The sequence below is a fragment of the Triturus cristatus genome, chromosome 12 (genome assembly GCF_964204655.1).
Source record: "Triturus cristatus chromosome 12, aTriCri1.1, whole genome shotgun sequence".
NCBI classification, from domain to species: domain Eukaryota; kingdom Metazoa; phylum Chordata; class Amphibia; order Caudata; family Salamandridae; genus Triturus; species Triturus cristatus.
Window position 1 is genome coordinate 123,361,037 of NC_140595.1, and position 20,310 is coordinate 123,381,346.

The window sequence follows — 20,310 nt, forward strand, 5'->3', positions numbered from 1 at the left end:
ATAATTTATTAATTCATTCAAACTGGAAATTCCTCTCCAGTGGTGTCGGATTCTTTGTATATTTCTTCTGAAGGCCTTTCAGTGATTGGAAGGATCAGTGCTGAAAGGTTTGGAAGGATGGCGTAGGTTTGCACCCTGCCTCAGTCCATCATTCCACACATTTCCTGTCATGTGAATCCTGATTTCCCTTTAGAGTGATCAGTCGCTGACCTCACCGCACACAGAAGACACATATCCCATGGGCACCATGATTGGTAGTTACAGCACACAAATATTTTTATTTCATTAAAAGCTGAAACAGACTAGGTCGCTAATTTAATCTCCAACTGCACAGTCCACCGGCTAGTCCCGAGGGTACTCCCTCTCTCCCCTGTGAGTGATATACCCAACCAGTTGTGACTAGTAATTTGTCCGAAAGGTTAAAGTGCTCTGATTTACGCAGCCATCAGCGGCGCTAATTGGAATTCGTTGAACCAGTGTACATGTTGTAATTAATACAGCAGAGTGTCCAACATGGCTGCCTTCTCCTCTAATTGCCTTCGACTTGGGTTGCTGCTGCGCACTCCGGTGCTGGATTCGAACTAAATTCAATATGATTTGTAGAATGACACACTGAAGGCAGTGACTGCCTCAGTGACCACTAGATTACCTTCACTCAACCAACCGACAAACCACCAACCACCTTTCCACTGCAGGGTTATCAGTCCTAAGGCTTGAGGACCAGTGACTGCCCTACTCCGGTGAAGTGGCGTAACGAAAGTTGAAGGGGCTCCCCTGCAAGGCACACAGAGAGGCCCCGCTCCGGATTTAACCAGGAGCTCTCAGGCCTGAGTACTGTGCTGAGGGGCCCCCCTGCAGCTCGGGGGCCTGTGTTACGCCCCTACTCCAGTGCACAATATTACTTCAGATTCCGTGTGCGTGATTACGTCATGCTACTCAGCCTGACGGGCACCTCAGCCACCCAATAGGTGCCCTCCACGGTCAGTGTACATAACCTGCCGCTGTGCCTGGAAAGTGCTGGGTGGAACACAACCTGCATTATGTCTACCACATCTGGTGACTCCCCTTCATGCCACTCTCGGCTCAAACAAGAATACACCACAACTCCACCACAAAAGTAGAATCACTGTTACTCAGATACAGCAGCCGCTCGCAGATATTTAGAGTTTTGGGTGGAGGGTGCAGATCCCTTCGGGATCTTGCAGCCTTCGTACTTGTCCCTAGCAGCCGATGAGCAGCTCAGCCTCAAGCAGGTCATCCTGGTTTATAAAGTCACTTGTGATGATGTCAACCCTTCCATGACAGTGGCACACACACCTTGCAGACTCCCAATCTTAAAATCAAATTCACCAATCCCAGTCCAAGACAGGTCACCCATCCTGAGTCAGCGCCAACTCAAAAGCTTCCATGCCACTTTCGGTCATGCCAAACAAAAACTCAATGTTGCTATTTTGAATGAACTCATTGAGCATAGACTAGGCCAAAGAAGGCAACTTGTTGTCGCTAAAGCTTTGACTGATTATTTTCCCAGCTGAATGTGGAGGAATCTAAATAAAAGTGTGAAACAACCAGTGTTTGACTGCCTTCTCGAAACCTGTAGTGCTCAACAATGTCCTTGATGTTGGATGAGAGACAGTTCCACAAATTTTCAGTGAGGACGACTTAAGTGCATTTTTTTTTTTTAGAGAAAAAGTGTGCAACACCAGAAGCGGTGGATATCACCAGAATTTATTATTCGGGAAAGGGTCCAGTTAGTGAAAAACAGCCTGATCAGCTATACAGAGGGATTTATGGAAAATGCATTATTCTAATGTTAGCCAGTGGAAATATATGAGTGTAGGAATATATGAATGTATGGCTACCAGATTGAATTTTCTCAAGTAGACCAACATTAAATCGCTGAGTTTTAAATTCGGTCAGCATTGCAGGATATCAGTGCGGGCTGCCACCCGTAGTCATGTCGATGTCAAAAAAGTGTCTTAATAGAGGAAACTTTATGTTAGGGCGCCCAAAATCTTTTTCAATACTCTGTACAAAAAATAAGAACCTTGGGGAAGAATTGATGTAGGGTACCAGAAGGTCAATGGTAGATCCCAGGGATACGAATAAAATAGATGGCCGGTTCCAGTGGCACTAGTGCTGATCATCGCTGAAGACCACTGCCTCGCTTTTAAGAGGTGATTCCCATATGACTCCACTCATGATTGGACTGCCAGACGTAGTCAGGGCTATGTGGGGAATGTCTTCTGTAGCCCTTTTGGCCTAAGGGAAGAGGCACCGAAGTTTCCCCAGAATAGGTGAAAAAACAGAAAGCAAAAACGAAAAGAAACCGGGGAATGCTAGGAGTTGTCTTTGACCATTAGATCTTGTGCTTAATGTTTGATTTAGCCATGTTGTGCAGCATGGCTAAAAGCAAAGAGGGAGGCAGGATACTGGATGGAAGGGGGTAGAAGGATGTGGTGCTATGGGCAGAGCGGCCGTCTCCGCAAATGGGGAACACGGTTTGAGTTTCTCCGTCAGCTCAATATCCTGTGATTCTGGGCAAATCACTTAATCTCTCTTGTCAAGTTGTGGAATGTAACTGGTGCACATGTAAAGTGCTGATACCTTCAGATAGAGTTTGCGTGTGAAAATAAAATGCCAAAAAGGAAGCAATAGTACCTCAGCACGAGCAGTAATTGACACTAATTAACATTAATTAATCTGTACTTGGTCCATGCGCTCGTAAACAAAGAAAGTGACGCCTCTCATGTTCTGCCATATGCTGACTTATAAGGCAGCAAAGAAGAGTGATAAGGATGCCAACAAATGGTAAGTAATCAGTGGGATAAAAGCCCCTTTGCACAGTTTTGTAAAGTTCTTCTTTTTTTGACACAAGAGATCATCGCCATAGCGACAGCGTATGCGCTCTGCCTACAGGCGAGACCTAAAAAGAGGGGGCCAGGAGTTACCCTTAGGTACCGCACAGCCAAGAGCATTGACCTCTGAATGATAAGAGGGGATAGCAGTGCGAAGGATAACGTTCTGGTCTCATTCTAGCTTCCTGCAATGCCCAACCAGCAATAACTAACATAAAGACACCAGATACACAATGCCTATCACAATGCTTGTGTCTTTCTTAGGAGAAATTTAATCAATTCACATGAATAAATTATATGTGCTAATCCCGAGGCGCTATTTACCACTGCACAACAGATTTTCTTCTACCTGAAAAGGCAGACGTAACCTTATTTAATGCATCCTAGGAGCAAATCCTGGGTTTCTCAAACTTCCTTTCCATGATTCTACCTTCCTTTTGAAGAACTTGTCTGACAGTGCCATGACCCCATCACAGCCTCTTTCAAGCTAAATGGTTAGCTATTTTACTTGATTCGTCTGGCCCAACAAGCCAACCTCAAAATACATCCTGCCAACCCCACTAGGCCCATGCATTAATGGCGTGACAACCCAACCTCGGATCAAATAAACCACATTCCAACCATACAAGCAAGTTCCTCTACTCCATGTCTCTGTGGTGCTCTGTTGCTTGGTTGGTTTTTGGCGACTCCCTGCTGCTTCTTGTGGCATCCAAGTCTGAGAGAAGTTTGAAAGAATTTGAAATTGAGCAGCCATATGCAGTGTACTTCCATAGGGTGACCAGAGTACTGCTCCAGGTAACATGTTATTTCCAGGTTCCACATGTAACCACTTTAGAAATTTACATTTCGAATTTCCCACCTTCCTCGTGTATTGGTTGTTGCCAGCTTCGACAGGCCCATAAATATTACACATTATTGCAAAGCTAGTGCATTCTGGGAGTTACTGTCTTGGTTTAGAACAATTTAATTGATTGTACTAAAATATAATGGTTTGAAAGTAGGAAGAAAGGACTGAACATAGGCATTGGTTGACATGAAGCCACCAGGAGGTAAGGAGAAGAAGTCACTGCTCTCGCCTCCCACCGCCTCCACCCCTCCCCCGGTAACGAGCAGAGCTGGTGCGAAGAAATTGAAAACCAGAGACAGCCATTTAATCTGCTCCAACATAACTCATTTCCATCTTTTAAAGCTTTCTTCCAGGGCTGCTGTAATGGGTCTGCGGACGTGCTCGTAAGTGCAAGCATTATTGACCAGAACTGCCTATTAGTCAGGGTTATCTGCTGGCACGAACCCAGCTCCCAAGTGCCTGTCTGTCTTCGAACGAAGCCTTGGCGAAAAGCCCAACTCATCACTGGTATAATCTGAGCTGCACTGCATGGAGTGATGCACTGAGACAGCCTAGGGTGTGAGGACCAGTTTTAAATGGGATGCCTCTGGGGTGGACGGTTGTTGTCATAGGAGGGGGCAAACGTATGTGCCATGGGCCTTCTTCCATACGGATGCCCTCCAGAACCTGAGCAGTTTCTGCATATTCAACACATTGCAATGATCCCACGTCATACACTTGTTAAAGAATCAACACTTGTGGGGTAAGATGGTGCAACAGTTTCTAATATGCAGAATTTTATATTTGCATGAATGACACTAAGACATCTCATTTAGTCGGAGATTATTACCGGAAGGAGCCTGGCTGGATACCAGCTGTACTTGCATTATTAATACTGAGAGGACAATGCGCTTCCAGGCAAAGGAAGTTGAGAGGATTGTATCCTCAATTTTAATTTCAATGGACTCAGCACTCCGCATTCTAAGCTACTTATACATTCTAAAAATGCAATGGTCTGTCAGTCCAGCCCTTAATCTGAGAAGAATTATCATCAATAGAGATGGATTTAGTCTTGGTTCAATCTCCTGCAAGCTCCAATAGACTAGCCGCAGTCAGAGCCAGTTCTAATATTCCAAGGCTATCCACAGAGACCTACAGACAGGGGGGACAGAGCAGGACTTTAATAACTTCTAATCTGCTCCCTGCATGTTCCCACCTTTCCACTACAAAACTATTTCCGAACTAAAGTATTTACCATCTTCAAGCACATCCCTCTAAGAAGGACCAGATTTCATGCCCTGGACCACAATGCCTGCACCCATTCAACAGCAGCCAGATCCACTGCACAAGCATGCCAGGCATGGAAGGCTTCCCAATATACCTACTGCTGGACTACCTTAATAAGCTCAATATACTTCGGCACCAGCAATGAGGAAGACCCTCGTTTTTAGTCCCTATGTGTTGAAACGTATTGACCGAATTAAGGAGGACCAGATACAGCTTTTCCATATGCTGGCTTTAGTCCAAAATAATATACATTTCTGAAACAAAGCCATTACTTGCTTTTGATGCCCCCATCATGGTCTGACCTTAAAATACCCAAGGCTTTAAGGCTCATAAAAAGGACACTTACTTCAGATATTGGCGTTAACTATAAGTATCCACCGCTACTGAGATCCACTAAAAACGTTCTGGATAATATCATCGGATGTCCTAAAATGAGGCATTCTCAGCATGGGCTGACGTCTGGTGAATCAGGGACCAGTGGATTCATCAGGCAAGTAAACTCTGCATCAGGGTTATATGTCACTTCATCAAGGACGACAGCATCCACCTATAACATCATTGCATCCTCTTACATGACCTAGAATAAGAGGAATTAAGAACAGTATTGGAAACGGCTCTTTTTGCAGGGTTATCCCCAAACTTTTTGCTTCTTCCTCCTTTATTTTTTCTGACCCGTGGTTGTTGGCAATAGGACTCTGGGCACTTTACCACTGCTGATCAGTGCTAAAGTGCATATGCTCTCTGTATAAATTGTTATATTGATTGGTTATCCATGATTGGTATATTTGTTTCACCTGTTAGCCCCTAGTAAAATGCACTGAGTGTGCCAGGGCTGGTGATTCAAATGCTACTAGTGGGCTGCAGCACTGATTGTGCCACCCACAGGAGTAGCCCTAACATGATGTCTTAGGCCTGCTTGCAGTGCCTATGTGCAGTCCAGGACTGCCATGTCGACCTGGCCAGTGCACCCACTGACCAGGCCTTATCCTTCCCTTTCGGTACATGTCAGGCATCCCTATGGTGGCCCTAGGTACCCCCCTGGGCTGGGTGCAGTGTATCTGAAAGGTAGGGCATGTACTGAGGTGTGTAACATGCCCTGGTAGTGAATTACAGCCATTTTCATTTTTTCACTGCTGAGAGGCTATCTTGCCCATAGGATAGAATGGGGAAGGCTGTTTACATGCCTATCTTCCCATAAGTGCAAGATAGAAAATCCAAGTTTGGTATCTCTGTGTTCAGAATTTAATTATACATCTTTTTAGCAAGATGGTTTTTAAATTCACTGTGTGAGAATAGCACTTTTTAGAAAGTAGCTATTCTCCTGTTTAACCTTCCTGTGTGCCTGTGTGCTGGTTGGCTGACTGGTGTCATGTGATGGGCTAGGTGGCTCCAGGAGCCTGGATGAGTCAGCAGCAGGGTGAATAGGGATATCTGCTTTAGATAGGTGGGAGGAGTAGTCCCTGGGTTTGAATAGGGCTGCCCCTGCCAGCACAATGCTGGCTCCACCCCCTGCTGGCCAGGCTGAGGACTCTGCCTCTGCCGGCACAAAGAAGGCTCCACCTCCTGCTGAGCATCTAACGACCCTGCCCCTCACTCTGAAAGGAACCAGGTGCTCCAGAGCAGAGCACACCCAGGAACCAGTTTGATCAGGGGAATCCCCCCACTGGAAGAAAGAGAGACAAAGACTTGGAGGGGTATAAGAAGAGGACCCCAGACACCTAAACTTTAGATCACTTTGGAACTAAGAAGAAACCTCTGCCAAGGAGAAAGCTGAAAAGAACTGAAGAGGAGAAGACTGCCTGCTTGCTGTTTTGCTTTGCTGCCAAGGAGAGGGGAAGGACTTTGCTGTGTCCCCTTCTTTTGATTCTGATCTCCAAGGGCCTGAGAAGAGCTGGCTCCCTGTTAAGAAGTCCCAGGAACAAAAGGACTTCACCACCAGCTCCCCTGGAACTCTGCTGAAGGAGTTCTGACCTGCCTTGGAGTGCTTGCCCAGTGTTGGGGCCTCAGGAGGTCGTTTTGCTGTGTTTGGGAGCTGGGAAGCAGAAGCGTGAAAAAGAGTAACTGGTACCCAACGCATCATCCGATTGCGTGTCGCAAGAACGAGAGTGCGAGGAGAATTTCATCGCGGCGTCATCGCAGCACCCGGAGTCCCCGCATTGCCGAGTGCGTCGAGCATCGTCCCGGTGCGAGAAGATTCCTGACGCTGCGAGGGTCGTCGCAAAACCAGTTTGCGGGCCGCACCACTGCCGGTGCGTGAAAGTATCCAATCGCTGCGTGTTTCGACGCAGAGTCCCGTCACGTGACGCATCGAGGGTTGCGGTGCCCGAAGTCAACGCTGCGCCGCGCACCGCGACGCATCGAGGGTTGCGGCGCCAGAAGTCAACGCTGCGCCGCGCATCGCGCCGCACCGAAGATCGTCGCATCGTACCTGTGCGTGAAGCTTCCCCCTAAGAAACCTACGCAATGAAAGCCAAAGTCATCGCATCCTCCCCCTACAGATCGGAGCCGGTGCATCCACCTCTGCTGCGTGAAGCAGGGCTGCTGCAAGGCCTCCCCAAGATTTCAGGAGTATCGCATCGCCTTTGCCATCTTCCTTGTGATAGCTTTTGGGAACCTTATCGCAACTACAGGTACTGTTGGGTTCGAGAGTGTCGCATTTTGTGCATTGAGAGTCGCATTGTGCAGGACACTGATTTTTACATCCTGGAGTACTTTCTGCAAACTCTTGAACTATCTTTGAAGTAACCTTTTTAATTGTATGTTGGTTTGTCTGTAGTATTTGGTCTTGTGAACTTTTTAGTAAAGATACCTTATTTTTCTAAAACTGGTGTGGAGTAAATCTGTGGTGTTTTCACTGTGTTACTGTGAGTGTTGGTACAAATACTTTACACATTGCCTTTGATAGCCTAGACTGCTCAGGCCAAGCTACCTAGAGGGTGAGCAGGGGTTATCTTAACAGTGTATCCCCCTTTCCCTGACTAGAAGCAAGGGTCCCTACTTGGACAGTGGTACCTACCCTGCCAACTAGAGACCCCCAGATCTAACAAACAGTAAATTATACACTTACCTTTCAAAATAGTTGCAGGACGATGTAGTGGACGCATTATTTTTGTCTTCTGATATATTGCATTTGACATGGAGAGCAGCAGAGGTCCTCCCCGGGGAGGTCCTATTCCAGGCTGACCAGTTGGTGATATCAGTGACCTACCGTGTCTTGCTCTCCTCTGCCTCACCAGAACCAGACAACTGGTTACAATTGAATGAGGATTAGGGAAAAGGGTGGCCTTTGGCAGCATTGCACATACAAAGGGCATTGGTGCACCCAAAAAAACAGTGGGGCCCAAGCACCGCTAGAAAGAACGACACACAGTCAGGCCACAAGATGTCGGCATTATTGCAGAGGTTCCCATGCCACTTACTCGGGGAAAGGGGGGCGGAGAAGCACCCCCCCACACACTTCAGCAGCCTCCCATTACCTTAAGGGCCTGGGGCTACATATAAGGGACATAGTCCTAAATAGGAAGTGGAGGGTTCATATGGCAGAGACAGTGAATGGCCTTTCCCTCCATACCTGCAAGTGCACACACCTAAGCATCAGCCAGGCACCGCTTTGCTCTTGGGTGACCCTCACTTTGGTGGTGTGACCAGCATTTCACACTCACTCTCATATGTAGTTGTGAGAAGTTGGCCTGGCATATGCTGGTCACTAGTTATAGTGGCCACCTTGCACCAGTCCAATTCGACTCTTATGGTAGATAGGTTTAAGACAACCTTTTAAAGAAAGCTATCCTAGTGGTAGCTGTGGAGAGCAGCCTTCAGGCTAAGTCTCTGAGGAATGTAAAGCAGCTTGTTTTACCCTATAATCTCTTGAATTACCACATGAAAGGACACCACACAGGTATATATATATCAAGTATATATGTATTTATTTCTAGACACACTCTACTAATCTCTTTATGAGATTAGAAGTCAGGAACACATTCAAATATCAATGTTTCACAATAGGTTAAGCACAAATATGGCTGGGGCCCTAGGGGCGTACCAGACCATATACTAAAAAAGAGGTTTAGGAAAGTCGACTTGCAAGGGGACAAGGCCTAGGACCTGTAGAATCGCTGGGCTTCACTAATCCACCCAAGGCAGGTAAGTAAAAGACCCACGAGAGACATGCAGTGTGAGAACACAGCTGTGGGTTCCCTATTGATTTCAATGGAGCAAATAACGGTTGAATTTTTAAAGTTTTAGGGTACTTCGAGGAAGTCTACAAGCAAGCCACTTACAAGGTAAGTAATTCGAGGGCCAACACACACTAGGGCACCGGAGTGCACGAGTTACCTCACCCAGGGAAGCCGGGTGCATAGGTGTCTTTTCGTGTCGGGTGGCGTCGCTGTTGTCTATGGAAGCCAAAGAAGATTTGATGCTTGCGAAGACTGGAGAAGTGTCCGGTGGAATCCAAGGCTGGATTCAAGATGAAGAAGACCTGAAAGCAGAAGGGACAGCGTTCACAGTCACTTTCCAGTGACCCGGGGCCAGGAAGATGGATGCCCACGGAAGTCGGGTGATTTCAGGTGATCAAGGGTGTTTTGACTCTTCACCCACGAGGTCCAGGAGGCATCGACGATGACCAGCAGCTGGATTCAGAGTGTCCCACGACGTCTGCAGCTTACTGAGGTGTCAGCAACCGGATTGGAGCCAACAAGCCTTGGCAACAGCAAGTCTTATGGAAATTGAAGTAAGTCAGCGGTGCAGACCAGCAAGGTCTGAGGGACTCACCCAGCAAGGGTAAGTCAGGGCAGGCCTGGAGCAACCAGATGAGCCCTTTGGTTTGATGAAGAAGTCTTCAGGGGATCCACAAGCAAGCCAGCAAGGGATCGTGAAGATGCCTCGTGAGGATTCGCTTCACAGGAGCCCACAGTCACTTGAGACAAGGTAGGCCTCTGATTTTCGAGGAAAATCCTGCTGGAGGCTTGGACCACACGTTATCTAATGCACAAGTTCGTAGAACGTCGTCCAGGGGTTGCAGTCGACAATAGTGCACGGTACCCAGGTATTGCTGTTCCTCATCACTCGTGGGGTCTACTCGCCTCAGCTCTGCTGGGGACTCACAATGGCCGTTGAGAAGTCAGGATATCCACTTCCAGGGCTGCAGGGACTTCGGAGTCCGGCGGGAGCGGGAAAGTTTGCGACTGTTGATTCAAGTTTTTGGTGCCTGCCAAGCAGGGGAGTCACTCCAGAGGTAGTGGAACGTCGAAGGGCCAGGATTCTTCTCGTAGAGCGTCGTCCAGGAAAATCTGATTTGCAATGGCAAGGTTTACCTATCTTATAGTAAAAGAAAGGGAGGGACTAGCTCTATGACTACTCCTCTAGGAGGGTCAAGGGGGTGGGTGGTTACGCCCACTTCCCTTTGTCCATTTTCGCGCCAGAGCAGGGGCTGGTAGCCCCTGAACCGGTTTGAGCTGGCATATGCACAGAGGAGCCTACTGCTCCCCAGTGCAGGACTTAAAAGCACTCTAAGAGTGCACCCACCCAGCTCCAATACACTAAATCCTGTCTGGAAGGTGGTGACACCTCCCTGTGACAGGATGCCTATTGTTGGGCCTCCTCCACTGCGAGTTTCAGTCAGCAGCAGGAGGGCAGCCCAGTGTCTGTGCTGGTGGCATCCATTTTGTGATGCCAGGGCTCTTTCAGATTTCTACCGTGTTTCCACAGTGGGTACATGTCGTTCCCTCTAGAAGGGTGGGATCATACTCCCACACCAGTTACTGGTGTGGGGGTGTGATTCCAAGTTGTTTGACACCAAACACGACATGTTTTGATGCAGTAATTCCAAAGTTAGCATTTACCGGGAGGTTATAATGCACTTAAGAGTATATGGTTTAACCGCATCCACAAACAGCCACAGGGAATAGACCCTGCCAGCTGCAGAGGGGCCCTGCTCAGGCAGAGGCACCCCCTCACATTGTAAACCAAGCACCCTGCCCTCAGGATTGATAGGGCCTGCCTTAGGGGTGACTGATAGGTTTATATGTGTGTGTATGGTGAGATATAGGAACCTATACCTCAGTGAGGAGTGCTAACACTACCTCACCCAGGCTGCAGTAGCAGGCCTGTGGTGTCAGATTTAGTCTGCTTCCCAGGGGTGGCATAATAAATGCTTCAGCCCCTGGTAGGCCTGTAAAGTACCTGTGCCCTTGGTACCTAAGGTACCATATACTAGGGGCTCGTAAGGCACCACGGTATCCAATCACTAGTGCATCTAATATGCACTCCAAGTTGTTTAGAGAAAACAGAGAGACTGGGGCCCTGATTAGCAGCGACCCAGCCAGACTATCGCCAGAAACCAGTGTTAACATCAGAAAAAAAGTGGGGGCAACATAAGTGCAGATCCTACTCTCCTACAGCAGTGATTGTCTGCATTATTTTATTACAGTGCACTTCAGTGGAAGCTTCCGCAGGAGAGCATTTTATTATCAAGAGGACTTCATTACAACTTTGGAGATGCACCTGGCTGTCCGGGGCACTTTCACCAGGCACGTGTGGACACTTACTGCACCCAAAGCTGGACAGGTCATAGGCAGTCCAGGGAAAATCCAGAATAGGCCGAACACGAGGGGACTGCTTTCAGGGATGGGTGGATGGAGGCAACATCAGCAATCCAGCCTGGTACACAGACCAAATGGAGCACACACTACTTTATTCTGAGCATGTATATCATTTCCCCCACCTCTCAAATCCTCCTGAAGACAGTTTGAATCACTCACTACACTCACTCAGTACGATAGCAGCAAGGCATGGACACAATCTTCCAGGGTAGCCTTTGGCTCCTGGTCCACTACTGACAGTGGGCCTCTGTGCAGATGTAAACTCCCTAGAGGTCCCGAAGGGAGAACAGATCATGTGGTGAGAAGGCTAGCAACAGATGGCCATATATTGTCTGTCGGTTTAAGGGGTAGGTGCCAGGGGAGCTCTTATTAGTGAGAGGGAAAGCGAGAGAGAAAGAGAGAGGGAGAGAGAGAGAGAGAGAGAGAGAGAATGACAGAGAGCGGGAGAGAGAGAGAGGGAGAGAAAGAGAGGGAAAGAGAGAGGGAGAGAGAGAGGGAAACAGAGGGAGAGAGAGAGAGAGAGAGAGAGAGAGAGAGAGAGAGAGAGGGAGAAGGACAGAGAGAGAGAGAGAGAGAGGGAGAGAGTGAGAGAGAGGGAAAGAGGGAGAGAGAGAGGGAAAGAGAGGGAGAGGGAGAGGGAGAGAGAGAGAGAGAGAGCGAGTGAGAGAGGGGGGAGAGAGAGAGAGAGAGAGAGAGAAAGACAGCGAGAGGGAGAAAGAGAGAGGGAGAGAGGGAAAGAAGGAGAGAGAGAGAGAGGGAAAGAGAGACCAAGAGATAGAGGGGAGAAGGTTGTCAGCAATCATCTGATCTAGATCCTCATTCCAAGGCCAGTGGCATTACAAGAGAGAAATCATGGACAAGAAATGACCGACCCTGCAAGAACAGTGAGATGAACCCTTTGATATGAGGAATTACCATGGGAATCTGCGTTCCTCACCCAGTTCTCACTGTCAATTTTCATTTTCGGGTTGCGTCTCACCCACATATTTCACTTATTTTATCAAGTGAAATGTTCAGGAGCAGGGGAGGCATCAGAGGTACAGTTTTGCCACATCACCTTTAATCCCAAAAGGGCCCCAAGCTCCAGCTGAATCAGCGTTCCATCTGGTATTGGAATGCAGACTTTAGTGTACAGGTGTGTCTACGTGTGAGACCTGAAGCGGTACCTGTCTAACCTACATTTAGTGCTTAATTTGAGCCAGTGGTTACCGGTGCTCGGCACCAGCACTTTATTGTCAACACCGGCTCTTATCACAGCCTGCCACATAGTTATGCTATTTTTCTAATTTTGTGAGGAGCAAAACAACAGTTGTTCAATCATTTAATATACACTGAAATCAAAAAAGCCCTGCCACCCATACCTATAAGAATAGCTTGGGCGGCATGTTTTAGTCATTTTTTATGTATATTTAAACTCTGAATTGTCACACTTGTGTGAGTGATAGGGTTAGTTGTGTTAGTACTGTCATTGGAAACGCCAGTGAAGGCAATGTATGGTGCAAGCTGCAGTGACCATCTGACAAGGGCCCAGGCACATTTGTTTTTTACAAATTAAGCACTGGGTGTGTCTAAGTGTGTGACCTGAAGATCTACCTCTCAAACCTATATTGAGTGCTTAATTTGAGCCGGTGGTTGCAGGTGGGGCCCAGTGTTACTCATTTTTGAGAACCAGCACTTATTTTTCCTCATCAAAATTTGACCCAGAGCAAGAGAGAGAAAATCCAAAAGGAGACAAGGAGGAGGAGGAGGAGGAGAAAGAAGGAAAAATGGTGACAAAGGGAGAAAGCAAGGACAGAAATTGACCTGTAAGAGTGAATTAAATGGGCAGAGAGTGTATGTAGGTGGCAGAAAGAGGGGTGATGTGGAATCAATACTAGGTAATTGGCAATCCCGACATATGTCATCATCAGCTTCTGAGAAAAAATTTGAGGAACGGCACTTACTGGCTAAAAAATTAAGCAATGGCTGTATCCTCATTTATTTTATGTATATTTGCACTAGGTAGCCTCCTGCTACTGAGTGAATCAGCAGAAGATATATAAGCTCCTTTACTGGCTGAAGTCCCAGTGACTGGAGGGGTGTTGGTCTTGTACCGGTCACTGTTTGTGTTCCATCTCTTATGTGTTACAACTATATCTTCCCTGGTATTGTTATCCAACACTTTCTTACATATTCAACCAATATTAATATTTTAAGAGAATTTCTGATAGAAAAGTGCTCACATAAATAAAATATGTGTGAGGTGCTGGGAAGAGGCCCTGGTTTAATGAGAAGAGTGAGCTTTGAGGGGAGAAGCTGTGCTGATGAGCTGTGGTGAGGATGGTCTGCGAGCAGCAACAGGTTAATCATGGTGAGGTGTGTGTGCTGTGTTGTGAAGAGGAACGTGTGCACTTCTGCGCATGCTTGCTTCGAGGTGGGTGAACCCCCAAACATTTATAGGAAGATCCAAGGAGTGGCTTGGCCCTAAGAGTCAAATTACAAGCCAAGCTTGTAAAAATATTACAAGTTATAAAATGGATAAAGTCCTTAGGGCTGGCTACAGTGAGCTTTAGTAGCCTGGAAAACCTAATGTCATCAATGTGGCAAAATAACTAAATTAGGCAACCAGAGAGAAAGTAGGCTTTGGTCAGCCATGTTCAGCAATTATGTTTCATGTGTTTTTCTTGATTTTGCCATTGCTTGGATGTTCTGTCCATCCAGGCCACTGTGTTTAGTAGATACCTATATCAGCTTTGTGTGATGGGTAATCGTGGTTTCATATTGTTAAACTGCCGATGCATCCTGGCTTGTAATTTCAAGCCAGGATGTGGTATTTGATAAGAAATTATTGTAAGTTGATTTGTGGCATTTTTGTTTAGGATGCGTTTGCTGTTTAGATGCCCTAGCCTGTCATAAACAGTGCTATTCATTAATCACCCCTGCACATTCATTTGTTTTACGTTGCTGTCAAGAGAACATTGTTGAATTGTTCACAGATTTAAGGCTTATGCAGACATAGGCTTTCTTAAAGTTGCAACAAAAATATGGGCCCATTCTCTAGGGTTTTCTAAGCAATTTCCTCTTCCTAGGACAGTTGAAAGGGTTCTCCTGGTCTCATAATGGCTTTGCCTTTTGGGTTTTACAGGGAGTCTGGCCACGGACACCGAGGAGAGGCTGGTGGAGCACCTCCTGAACCCGTCGCGATACAACAAGCTCATTCGGCCCGCCACCAATGGGTCGGAGCTGGTGACGGTGCAGCTCATGGTCTCCCTGGCCCAACTCATCAGTGTGGTGAGTACTGTGCTTCTTTCAGCATCTTCCAACTCTTGCTTTGTATTGATTATGAGTGCTGGCATCAGTGTTTCTATCCATAGATGGTCAATGTGTGCTTTAGGTGTTTACATAAGCCACACGTGCATTCTACATACCCACAATGCCATATTCTTGATTCTCCTTGACAGAGGATACTCCATGTATGCAGTACTAGTAAGTTCACATCACTGTCCTGGGTAAACTTCAGTGTCACCATCGGCACCAGAACCTCTACCACAATCATCTGTCACAGCCAATCAAACCCTCCCTACCTTGGAAGACTACCAGGCTCACCACACATCACCACCCACAGTCAAGTTGTGGAAATGCTCCCCGACTTGATTCTGCAACACAAAAAACTAAACCGGTCTATCCAGGGACACTTAGAAGCTGGAGACCAAGATGCATGATCGAAGCAGCAGGAGAAGAAGGTACCACCCTCTCGAACACACCTAATCAATTCTCATCTCAAAAGCAATCCAAGTTGTGCACCTTCATTAGGACATTCGATGAGATAGCGCTTAATTTGTAAACAAAAACAAATGCCAGGGTCCAAAGGCTTGCTTAGAAGATTGCAACTGCCAACCATTGGCATACCCTACTTCACCAGTGGTGCTGCCCACTGCCTGCCCATCCTCTTCCTCCACTGCCACCCACTTTTTCCATCCACCCATGCCTGATCCAGGAAACACGTCACATACAGTTGGAGCCACACTTGACATTTCAGAGCCTTGTGAGTGATCATGAAGTGTTTTCAGCTCAAAAGTTACACAAAAAATGCCTCACATGGTGGGGTGCAGTGGCAGACCCTTTCCAAAGCTTAACTGAGCTGGTCCCTTTCACTTGCTGATGGCTGTATTTGGGCATTGAACTGTTCCTAATGAGGTGAAATATATGCCCAGAAAGCATTAACGGGCAAATGACAAAATAGTGAAATAATACTGCCACTAAATGTGACGCGTTACCTCTTCTAATTTCTTGCTCATATACATGCTCCAAAAAGAGCTCAGGTTCCTCCCATTGTAGAGATCACTGCCATAGCTGCACCATCAGCTGACTCTGTGCTGCCTCATAGGCCATCAGTTGCCTCACACCTCAGGACTCTGGTTCCCATGTGGGTCAAAATCATGAACATCTTCTTCCTCCATGTAGCCAATTGATCCACCTTCTAAAAAAGGTAGACCACCAAAATGATCATTTCACTACAAAAACCACTCTTTATGGGGAAGACCAGTCACACAGTGGCGGCTTGCCGAGGGAGTGCTGCGGGGCGGTAGGGTGGGTGGGGGAGGGGCAGGGTGGGGGGTAGTAAACTCCGGCATACGGCAGAACGGAGGTAAGCAACTAAATAAAAAAAACAATTTACATTGCATGTGCTGCATCGCCGAGTTGGCGTTGCAGTGCGCGCAATGTAAATTGTTATATTTATTTATTTATTTACTTACCTCTGTTCTGCCGTATGGCAGTTTACTACCCCCCACCCTGCCCCACCACCCTGCAGCACTCCCTCAGCGAGCCGCCACTGCAGTCACAACATTGGGGCAATACAATACTGAGGCCATGCACAGGGCCATTACCCCACTCCACCCACAATATGCATTGGAACCTCCCTCATGCCAGGACCCTACTCCTTACCTCGGTTTGGCGGTAGATAGGGTGCAGCTGGTTCAACCCATTGGGCATTTTATGCCATGTTGTCAGTCGTCCTTAGAGGCACAATGTCTTTTCCTTAGAGCCTGGTAATGCTACAGACCAAAGAAGTCCCTCCCGACACCAGTAGTCGAAGTGGGCGGGATCAGAGGGGCACAACATGCCCATACTTTTTTAATTTAGGAATAACTGTCCTCCTACTTTTCGTAAAAAGACAACCGTCCTGGGACAGTTAATTCTGATAATTTCAATGCTTCCGCTGATATGTAACGCAGGCAGGGAGTCGCCTGTGCTCTGAAACCGAAGGCAGGCAGACAGCTTAACAATAAACAAGCCTTCTCACTAGGGTGCCTGCCTGCTTGAAAGAAATGCAAATGTTCACCACTCAAACTGTAAATGTAAAAGGTGCTTGGGAGCCTGTTTAATTAATGTAATCACTTAAAGCTTTGTGATGACAAAGATTTATTCTTTTTGGGTGGTAGTGCAAGAAAGTTACCAGCAGAGAGGTGAAGTGCTTGCTTTTAAGGGACAGCTATATAAAAACAAGCATTGCAGTGCAATCGGTCTTGCCTTTGGGACCTTATATGTATTTAGCCATGGAGCACATTATCCTGGGTGCTGAATCATCTACTGTTCTTTAACATATCACTACATTAAGAAGTACTTGCAGCTTTATGGCAGGCGGCCACTCCTGCCAGATCGGGGTATGAAGGCTATAACCCCTTCAGTGCCACGCCCTTTCCCCCTCCTGTGCCGGGCGTTACATTAGTGGGTGGGGTTCATGACGAGATAGTCTCGTCATGGGCACAGCGCGACCGTGCTCCATGACGAGACTATCTCGTCATGGGCACAGAAGAGGTTAAACATAGGCAGGAGTCCAGTTTGATCTCCTGTAATCATAGGCAGCACTCATCTGTTTGCATAAATGTTGTAGCCCATTTAAAGCAGTGGATGGGACAAAAATCAGGTAATGCGCAGGGCAGCAAACAGTGGTGCGCGTGCATGCACCGCTGGGCTGATACGGAGAAGGCATCCATGTGTGACGAGGAAAGAGACCATCTGCTGTGCTCATTGGGTGCATCTTTTGCAAAAATGCACATCGGAATGTACCACTGTTGCCAACAGGGTGAGGCTAGCAACACCCCGCCATGAGCAACAAAACACCCAGCAAACCTGTGGGAGGGCAGTGTGAGCCTGCAGGCGGAGGGAAACAAGAGGCACTTCTGGCATGTCCTCGGGCAGTTAGACCCAGCTCCCAGGAACTCATGAGCTACCAATCCTCTGAGCCTTGAGATGGACAGAAGAGGTGTCATAACAACTACTTTTTATCCACTGTATTTTATTCATCCTATTTGCATTTGGTCGGCACCGGTTAATACAAAGTGCGTACAGTATCAGGTCACTTTTTGCATCAGAGTCAACCTGTAATGTCTTGAAAATAACATGCAAACAAGCATCACATGAGGCAAAAAAAGGCTAGTGCATGTGCAATGTAACTCACTACATGGCCTACACTCCACCACGTCTGATACCCGTACCGCAAGTAAGAGAACCAAAAACGAGAAGTTCCCCTAAAAACTTCAACATTAATTAAAATAGGAAAAGTAAACACGTTCTTTCCTGACACAATGTGAAAAGATAAAACGCGAGCGCCAATGTGAAGAACGAACGGCGTCCACTTTACTACATCCACCAGAAATGCGAAGTGGTAAAATATAAAGCGCAGTGCATTACAAATAAATCGTTTGCAAAGATGTAGTCGTGGATACATATAAAGCACATTGGATTTCCTTCAAAAAAGCAGCAATAGTTAAATGTTCATTGCGGAAATCCATTTAAAAGTAAACACTCAGTTTCCTGATAAAACACAACTGCCAACTCCCATTAAAACATAATCACAAACGAGACAATAGTAAGATGTCAATAACTATTATGGCAACAGAGTAGAGTATATACAGCACAAATACATGCTTATCTGTGGAAGTTAAAAAAAGAGTGCCCAAATCCAAATGGAAAAAAAGACCTCAGAAAAAGGATACCGTTTTAGGCCAATACTCAAGGGGAGGAGCAAGGTACAAGAAGGTGGGACAATTAAGGACAATAAGCCATTGAAAAGCAAGCTCATGGGAACGACACCCACTAGAACAAATCTGCTGCGAGGGGCGGAATTAAAGCCCACATACTGAACGCAGTATGTCTTCTGGACAGAGCATGCGCTGTCTAGGCTCAACCTAAAAATGCATTACTTACATTCTGGGTATTACTGAAATGTATATTTTGGAAGCACCATTTCTCCTTAACCTTTTTGCTCATTTTGTAGCAGTCTATCTTACACTCAGTGTATTGCAAGTTTAAAATAATGACTTACATATTGCTCTCTGCCACAGGCTGTGACCTCGTAGCACTATAAATACACAAGTCACTATTCTCCACTGCACCAACCAACATTTAGTTAAGTGGCTCTCTGGTTACACCTAGACCTCTGCAGTGCATTAACTAATAGAGATTTCATAATGTAATAAAGTGCATTTGCCACTGATTAACTTAACAATGCAAATGTATTTCTCATTTAAGCTGTGCGCTATTTTATATGTGGCTACCTGAAGGCAAAAGATTAAAATCAAATGACCGAATTTTTTGTTTGTTTCAACCACACCCTTAAGCCCGCCCCCACGCTCACTGCCCCTGCCCCCATGGCATGCAGCATCACAGTTCCCATACTCTATTTTAATGCACTTCGACCGCTGCTCGACAGACATATGGCAGTCGCGGCCTGACGGCACATTTATGGAGCTTGCAGCATTTTTACTTCGAAACTAGATGCTTTGGTCAAAACAAATCTGCAAAGCTGTCATCAAGGGAGACTTTCATCCACCTACACATCTCACTTCTTCCACAGAGAAGTCATGTCTTAAAAATTTGACAAAAATGTTTCTCTTCCTCTTGTCGAACAGTCTGCGCGGCTCCTTTCTGTTCTCCCAGTCATGCATTGATTGAAGACCCCTCTCCTCACCAGCTGCAGTGGTTGAAAGCTTTCCTCTTGGAGTTTATATAGGTTTCCCTTGATGAGATGGCATCAGAACTTCGCTTTCAGTGACCCGGCTCTGCAGGTCTGAAGGGGAAATATCACGGTCATATTATACCTCAGGACCCTGGTTCCCATGTGGGTCAAAATCATGATCATCTTCCTATATGTAGCCAATGGAAACAGCTTATAAAAAAGATAGATCACCAACATGATCCGGAGAAATACAATATCAAGGCCATGTCTCAATTTGAGAAAACACAGCACCAAATGCACCACTCAATTTATATAATACAAATAAGTCCAAGTCTTCAAAGTAGTACGTATTCCAAAAGGTTCTTCTTTATTGTTCAATTTAAAATGTGAATTTTTTGACAACAGCAAAAGCAGCCGACGCGTTTCGTCCAACTTTGGACTTCTTCAGGGCTAAAATCGTAGGTTGAATAATAAGCACATATGGTTCTGATTAGCTCAATTAAAGAGTCTATCACGATCCAATCGGATATGGTATATCCTTAGTATAAGATCACTGTCCTGTATAGAAAAGGAAATGAATAGTATTAATTAGAAGTAGAATGTACAGAAACGATGTTCCTTAGCCATCAGTAACAAGCCATATTCGAATGGTGGGTTTGAACGTAAATTCCTCCAATGATAAGAGCGAATTTGTCTTATCGTGGGATACCCGATTCAGTATCCAAAGACGAAGTCAAAGGGAGGCGTCCGCCCCGCGTCGGCTGCTTTTGCTGTTGTCAAAAAATTCACATTTTA

At 46.4% G+C, this 20,310-nt stretch overlaps 1 protein-coding gene across 1 annotated transcript in view; it reads left to right on the forward strand.

Moving 5' to 3' along the window:
• The window catches only part of CHRNB2 (cholinergic receptor nicotinic beta 2 subunit), a 188,537-nt gene that overhangs the window by 74,389 nt on the left and 93,838 nt on the right, over nucleotides 1–20,310 (forward strand). Inside the window, exon 2 of the mRNA XM_085637827.1 lies at nucleotides 14,698–14,843. Within this exon, the coding sequence (XP_085493953.1) occupies nucleotides 14,698–14,843 (146 nt within the window). The remainder of the gene's footprint in view (nucleotides 1–14,697; nucleotides 14,844–20,310) is intronic.